This window comes from Oryzias melastigma, linkage group LG1 (assembly GCF_002922805.2).
Source record: "Oryzias melastigma strain HK-1 linkage group LG1, ASM292280v2, whole genome shotgun sequence".
Lineage (NCBI taxonomy): Eukaryota > Metazoa > Chordata > Actinopteri > Beloniformes > Adrianichthyidae > Oryzias > Oryzias melastigma.
Window position 1 is genome coordinate 23,898,689 of NC_050512.1, and position 7,791 is coordinate 23,906,479.

The 7,791-nt window shown below is 40.1% G+C and overlaps 1 protein-coding gene across 1 annotated transcript in view; it reads right to left on the reverse strand.

Moving 5' to 3' along the window:
* Nucleotides 1-1,070: 1,070 nt before the first annotated feature.
* usp43a (ubiquitin specific peptidase 43a) overlaps nt 1,071-7,791 on the reverse strand; it is a 147,147-nt gene continuing 140,426 nt past the window's right edge. Inside the window, exons 15-16 of the mRNA XM_024289726.2 lie at nt 3,794-3,955; nt 1,071-3,698 (exon numbers count right to left, since the gene is read on the reverse strand). Of these exons, the coding sequence (XP_024145494.1) occupies nt 2,569-3,698; nt 3,794-3,955 (1,292 nt within the window). The 3' untranslated portion in view covers nt 1,071-2,568. The remainder of the gene's footprint in view (nt 3,699-3,793; nt 3,956-7,791) is intronic.

A 7,791-nucleotide genomic window follows, 5' to 3' on the forward strand; every position in this document is an offset into this window, starting at 1 on the left:
ATGATCAGAAATTGATAAAAAAAACATGTACAGCTCGTTTTTAATTTTCCAAATGACCTCAATCAGATATATTAAAAAACAAAAGGAGGTTGATAAAGATGTTGTATAGTTCAATATTTGTTTAACCCTTCAACACCTGAGGCGTCGCCGGTGACGCTTAAACACAAAATCTAACTTTTCTCCTTCAGAATCTACTGGAATTACGTTGTTTGTGTTAACGGTCGAAAAGTTACAGTAAACCAAAGAACATAAATACTAGAGCTCCGGTGTTAAAGGGTTAAAGATCCACTCAGATAAAAATAGTGTTTTTGGTGCTTTTAACATGAGGCATTCTTTTATGACATATATAAAGAGAATTAAGCTTAAAATTGAATATCTGAGTATTGATTTATAACGGTTATGAATCAGGAGCAGACAAACAGTGCGGCGTAGAAGCTAAAAATACCGCTAGGTTGGGGTTGTAAGAGGCTGCAAGCTAGTGGGAGTGTGTAAACAGAGGGATGACGGGAAGTGAGGGCGGGGTTACTTAGTGCAAACGGCCCCGCCCACAACCTAGAGGTAAATTTCTAATGATAACTGTATCCTAAAAAATGACTTTTTTATTATTATTTTGTCTGAAAATGGCACATTCATAATTAAAAGGACACTTGGGAAAGCTTTTTATATAGATTAAAAAAAAGATGATCGGAGTGGGGCTTTAATTACTTACTGCCCTTTATATAATCGTTTTTTATCAAATCACTTTTTTATAATATATATTGAGAGGAGAGTGAAATCTAACAACACTGAAAGCTGCATTATGTCTGTCCAGCTGACAGCTGCTCACTGACAGCTAAGTGCTGTCATTAGCATTCACAGAAAAATCTAAACCCCTTCATCTGGTTATCAATAGAGGATCTGCTGACCCAAAATTCCATCTAACTATCCCAGTGTCCCTAAAATAATCTCATACCAGTTATATTTCAGAATTCTGAAAACAAATAATTAAAAGCACATTTAGTTTAAGTAAAGACAGGTTAGATGTGAGCAGGTAGCAAATGAGCAAATGAAAAAGGCAACAAAACAAACACTTGTGATGCCATATGTTCATTTTTTTGATCAAATACTTCTGTAAAAAAATGACAATATGTGTTCAGTGCTGGTTTATCTTACAAAACAATTGTAAAAAAGATCTCCGAAACAGTTAGTCTGATTAAAAACAATCTTTAAAAATAGATGTAAACATGTTAAATCGAACCAAACGTGCCACAACCTTTGACCCGGAAAAAAAGATGAGAAAAAAAAAGAAATACGGGTTTCAAAACGACATCTTAGCATGGTTTCAGTCTGTAAATAAAGGCTCGAACACGCTGTTGGGTTAGTGGTGTGTGGAGTGGTCGTACCGTCACTAAATGAGAAGTCCCTTATGCTGCAGCTTCAACAAGTCAATTTCCATGCACATAGAAATTCTGTCTTTAAAAGGCACTCAGTACTTTCAAGTAAATTAAAATGAAATTTCCCTTTGGGCAAACTTGTAATGTCACAAGTCCTGTTAAGTGGACAGAAACTCGACCTTCTAAAACAGTCCGACAGCTGCACTGTTCCAAGATTTCTGGACTTGATCAAGCTAAAATGAAACTGGAATACTGTCAACAATCATAAGAAAGTTGGACAAAATCCATTTTCTTGTCCACCAAGATGAGGAGAGCAGTCCAGTAAAGTGGCCGAGCGAACCACAGCTTGATGAGTATATGTGTAAAAGTCAAACGGTGCTAGTTCTGGCCCAAACCAAAAAGAACAAAAGAACAACCACTTTCTTATTTTGGCAAAAAAAGAATTAAAAATGTGCATCTGCTGGAATTGTTTCTCCATCTGCAATGATTTTACACTGAGCGGAAAAGACAACACTTACAGAAGAAATAAAGAAAAACAATTTTCCCATTATGGAAACCTTCATTCAGCATCCATCAAAAAGGCACCCGTTGTCTTGAAGGACATTCTCTTTGTGCTCACACTGCAGTAATGCCACACTTCACAGTAGATAAACGCACTTCTTAAAATATTTAAAATAAAAACATCTGGTTTGGATCATAAGGGGATAAATAAATGCCTCATAAAAGTACGACCTCCCTTTAAGGCCAACCTGCCTCTTCCAAGAACTTAAGACAAAAATCAAGCTGCTCATTAAAACTGCCGCCTCAGAGCACCAACATTCGTTATACATTCTTAAAAATGAAGACAATCAGAGTCCACAACCTCCACAGGTCAGCATGGAGTGATGACTCCCAACGCAGATGTGGGCTGTTGTTTGTTTCCAGTGCTAAACAGATAAAAACCTCTTTGCATTGGTATAAACTGCATTATTCATGTTGCTCAGGCACTTCATTGATTATTTTCATGACATTTTTTTTTTATTTTTAAAAAAATACCTAAATCACTAATCAGTTGCTTTATCTTCCAACTTTTGGTGCAAAAAAGGCATATCGTTATGAATGGACCTCTATTGCTTTGATAAAGTATACAGAGTCTTTTTCTCTTTTTCTCCCCACTGAGTGAAGGCTTCAGATGGGAGTGTTGGATTTCTCTGCGTCAAAAACTAGACTCAGGGACCGTCTTTTTGCGTCCCAGTGAGGTTGTGCTGTAACGGTTTCTCTGCAGGGTGTCGTAAGACGGTTTGTCTGCAGTCAAGTTCCGTGGCGCTGTGGACATGGCGTTCCGGTGCAAGGATGCCGTTCTGCGCATGTTCGGCTCCGGTTTGGCGGTAATGTTTGAGGAGCTTTGAGAGCGCCTGATGTCAGTTGGAGTCCTTCCAACCTTCCCGTTTGCCAGCCCCTCGCCTTGATGGCGGTAGCCATTAGACTTGCTCTCTTCTAGTCTCGTTCTGCTACCTGCCACTCCGTTGGACATGGCCACTGTTAGTGAGGTCTTTCTGCTTCCCTCTTTATTTTCTACTCTCCCTGAGTCGCTCTCGGATTTCTTAGTGTCCTTTTTTAAGAAGTTGCCTTTGAAAAAAGAAAGCAGACCCTCATGACTCTTGGGCACCTCTCCTTTCTTTGCTTTTTCTTCATGGGTGCCATCTTGGTCCTTTTTAGCTTTATCCCCTTTTCGTCTCGTCAGAGTCCCGTGTAAGTTCGGTGAGCTGTAGCTGGGATGGACTCCAGTGTCGAAGCCCTCTTTTGTCTGTGCATCTTTTGAAGGTTTGGAGGAGCTGTGTCTCCTAGAATCCTTCTTTCTAGTGAGGGTGTTGCTGCTAGAGCTAGAACTAATATTTACCCTGCTTTCTTCTTTTGAGTGACTACCCTCAGTTCGGCTGTTTTTCTTGTCTATTGGTGGCTTCTGGCCCTCTGGGACTTTTGTATAAAAAGACTCTTCCTTGACCTTACCCACACAACCTACGGTCCCACTGCTGGAAGACCTTCTACTGTCTGCAGCTCGACCTTTAGCAGCCTCCTTTGTGCTACGTGGCTCATTCATAAGTGCTACTATTGAATCTTTTGTGCAGCGAGGTCTCCGGCCAGATTCCAAGTACTGGACAAGCTCTGCAGGATCAGGGTCTTGGACTTGAGGAGGCACTTGGTCATGTTTTCGTCTGTCCTTGGAACCAAGAGACCAGCGCAGGGGAAGCACTTTGCTCAGGGTGTCCTTGCTCTTGTTGGGGACCCTCATGCTCACACTGCGTCCTTGAAGACCCCTAACAAATGGTCTGCTCTCAAAGCCTCCTAAAAATGATGCACAGATGAAAAGGCCTTAGGTCTTCAGTAAAATTAAAAGACGAGATTATTCATTGAAGATAATGCCAGACATTGTTGCTTACCTTGTGCATCTTTGAAGGCATTGTCATGGAAGACTGTGGATTCTGGAGAGTCGGGCATGAGAGAAGCGCATGCAGTTGATGAACGAGACACAGTGCTGCCTCTTTTGCCATCTTCCGTCAGCCTGATGAGCCAGTGGTCGGACAATGATGAACTTGTGGATCCTATGAGACACAAATGGAAGTGGGACCAGAAGATAAATATAAGGCCAAAGTGATTGACAGATGGAGATGAATATTTTTTGTCCTCCAATTAGAGGATCTTTTATATTACAGATAATTTAACACATTCTCATCCCCAAGTCGTCACATATTGCCATTTGGTTAAGGATCCTGCCGAGTCACTTTTGACATGTTGGGTGTCCCCAATTTGTCGTTTTTTGTCGTACTGGCTGTTTGTAAAATCCTTGGTCCGCAACCCTTGTGACACGGTACCAGATGCGGTACCGGATGCAGATTGGTCCTCGGGACAGGTCCAGTACTTAAACCTAGTACCAGTACTGGACGCAGACTGGTCCTCGGGATGTGTCCAGTACAGGTACCCAAACCTGGTACTGGTACCCTATCCTAGCAATGGATGCGGTACTGGACGCAGTACCGGACCCGAAGCAATACCATACATGGTACTGTCCGCGAACCGGGCCAGGACGCAAACTGGTACCAGGTTGGGGTTACAGTACTGGTTTAGGAGAACAGATGTTTGGATCCCACCCCAAAAGGGTACAAGTGCGATCCACGTCCCGGTTCTGGTTTGCGGCCCGGAGGTGTCGGACCCGTGATTTAATGGGGAAAAAAAAATTGACGTAAAAAAAAAAACTACAAGCTGGGATACCCAAAACGTCCATTATTGATGTGGAGGGGTCATTAACTAAATGTCAATATTTGACGAGTTGGGAGTGAGAATATGTTGGATAAACAGGTAAAAAGGGCACGAGTTTATCCAGCAGAAGTTTTTCTCAAAAGCTCACTGAGTTCAGGATCCATCTTTTCCCTCAAGAGGGTAAAGACGTTCGGCTTTCATTTTTGTTTTCGTTAAGACAGCACTGCTGTCAGTCACTTATGTTGTCACTTGACATTTCATTTCAAAAGGCCAATTTTTTCAGTTCAACCTAAAAAAAAAGACTTTTTGACATAAAATGTCCAGGCATTTCTTAACTTTGCCATATCAGAGTTTAAACATAAGGGCCACCAATCTAAACAAAAAACGCCCAACCTCCTTGTATCCAACCCCACATTTCAGTTCACTTGAAAGACATGGAGGCATTCCCAGACATGCCAGGACTTAGAATCTCAGAGTCAAGAGATCATAAAAAGGCCAATGATAAGCACTTTTCAGCCTTTCTATCCATCTTTTTATTGATCTTGTACAAACAGTCAGCAAATATTACAAGACTTTCCTCAAGCTTTTTTCTTTTTCTTCTTTTTAGGAAAACAGAATTTCCTAAGAAAGCTAGATGTAATTTCCAGTAAGTATAGAATCAAGGTAAAACTATGATCCAACATGTTTGAAACATGTCCCTGAAATTTGTATAAGATGTCTCTGCCCAAACGACCAGACATCCTCAGCTGGATCCCTTTGATGTGGAGAGGTCACAAACTGACTTTGAACTTCAGAACAGCCAAAAGATTCTCTCGATCTGTTCATTAAGGGCTCTTTTCGAATCAGAGTCAAAAGGGTGTCCTTGGAAAACGCAGCAAAAAAGAGGAGTACTGGCAGCCTGCTGGTTGTAAAGGACGCACGTAAAGCTAGATTAATGGATACGCCAAGACCCATACAACTATTTCACACTGATAGTGAGGTGGCTGTAACACACTGAGAAGATCAAATGTTTAGAGCTCAACAAGGGAAATGTAAAATTTCCATGTACTATATGCATAAGAACTGAGAAAAAAATCAGTTTTATGAAGATGTAAACTTCTTTCCTAAACCTGCAGCTGAAAGTGCTGCTCTGAAAATCTATGTGAAGCTGTTAGTGCTGTAAAATTTGCGGGGATGTGGGAGGGGCAGAGTCACTGAATACAGATCCACTACTTGTTGAGAAAAGTACTTAAAATATGATCTTAATAATTCTAAAAACAAAAGAGATGAATTGTTATTTGTTTTAGAGGTGGACGGTGATGAGTTGATTAGCGCTCTCGCCTCACAAACGAGAAGGCCCTGGTTCAAATCCTGCTTGGGACCTTTGTGTGTGGAGTTTGCATGTTCTCCTTGTGCATTCATGGGTTTTCTCCAGGATTCTTCCCACAGTCCCAAATGTGCTTCATAGGTTAATTAGTTACTCTAAAGTAAATGTGGGACTAAATATTGGTATGGCGAACTCAAGAACGATTACTGGTCTCTTCTTTCCTTTAATTGTCTTTTTTTTAGGGATGGGAATCAATTTAAAACAATTAAGTAATTAATCACAAACCTGGAAACAAAAATAATTGCAATTCTTTTTTTAGTTACAGTATTTGACAGCTACTTATTATCTGCCAATAATCGCCTGCAAAATTGTACACTACCTTTATTTAGTTATTTTATATTCACACACTAGGAATAAAATCTTGCAAAAACGGAACATTTCATCTTGAAAAAAGTGATTCATTTTGCACTTATTTTTGCAAATATTTTTGGGGGGAGAAGTTTGATCCAGCTGAATCAGGTCGGCTCGGCTGGAATCTGCAGGTGGGGTCATGTCTGTCCACTCTGACCTGCTCGCCTCTCGTTACAGCTGTGGGCGGGACTTTTGCGGTGAACTGTGGAGTTTCTGCAACTTTTAGACAACGCCAATGCCTGTTGTTGTAGAAAATGATTGTCAGTCCCCAAAATAAAATAATGATCGGTTTCCTCGTTGTTTGATTTTTAATAGCAGTTGTGCTGGTGCTCTGCATGTGATCAGATTGACCTACGTTCTCTACCTTATTTATTAAAATAAAAGATCGGTTTTGTCCAAAAACTACAAATAAATGCCATATTATCTCTTTTTCAGGATGTCTGAGGGCGTAAATAAATATAAACAAGTTCTAATTGATTTATCTTGAGCATCAACGCGTTAACTTTCACAGCCCTAGTTTTTCTTAAATACTAGGAAACTCCACCAAGGAGGTCTTCTCACGAGGATGATAGTGAAGTGTTGGGATGTTTGGTACTGGTGCCACGTCATCATTGGATTTAAGCTTTTAACTACTTCATGAACACGCCGTGCTCCGTCTTTCCTCACTGCTTTTCCTGCTGCGGTAATATCCCTCCGCTGACAGGTGACAAGGGTTGCAGGTGGCAGAGCGGCAGCGAGCAAAAAGGTACAAAGTGTATCTGTAATTTTCCAAAGTAGATGCAGACAGATGCACACTGTCTCTTATGTAACAAAGACGTGGCGTCTAAAGGCAGCAACACCAGTAATTGTCCAAACACAGCGCAGCGTGCAACTGTCCAGGTGAGACGTCGAGCGGCGCTGTCGTTTCTACAGGTGTGTATGCTAATGATGCACACGAGGAGCAAATGACTAAAGAAAATTTGAATAAAAAGGAGGAAAATGAACATGGCAACCAGCACTGTAAAAAACAATGATCATATAATACCAACAGGATGAAAGTTTCTTAAAAAAATAATACATTATCTGACATAAAATGTAAAATTAATTAAAATACAACTTTATTTCCATTGTTATTGTTCTTTGAAGTGAGGAGGGCATTTGATTTTCTCTGCATGTTTTTTTTATAGGATTTTTGTTTATTTGTTACCTTAAATTGTGTTATTATTACAGAGAACACATTAGTATTTATTGATAATTTTATTTTACTGTTGCAAACGACATTAAATTATATATTATGCTTTAAATTATTAAAGAAAACAGGTTTTGGAGAGAACAAAAATATAAATTAGTTTACAAAATATTGATATATCATAGATTACCAAGGTAATTTATTGATTGCTGCAAGTGATCCACGCATCGTGAATCCCATCGTATTGTAAGTTACCCTGAGATTCTCAGGCCTACACTAAAGTATCCCTAGGTGTG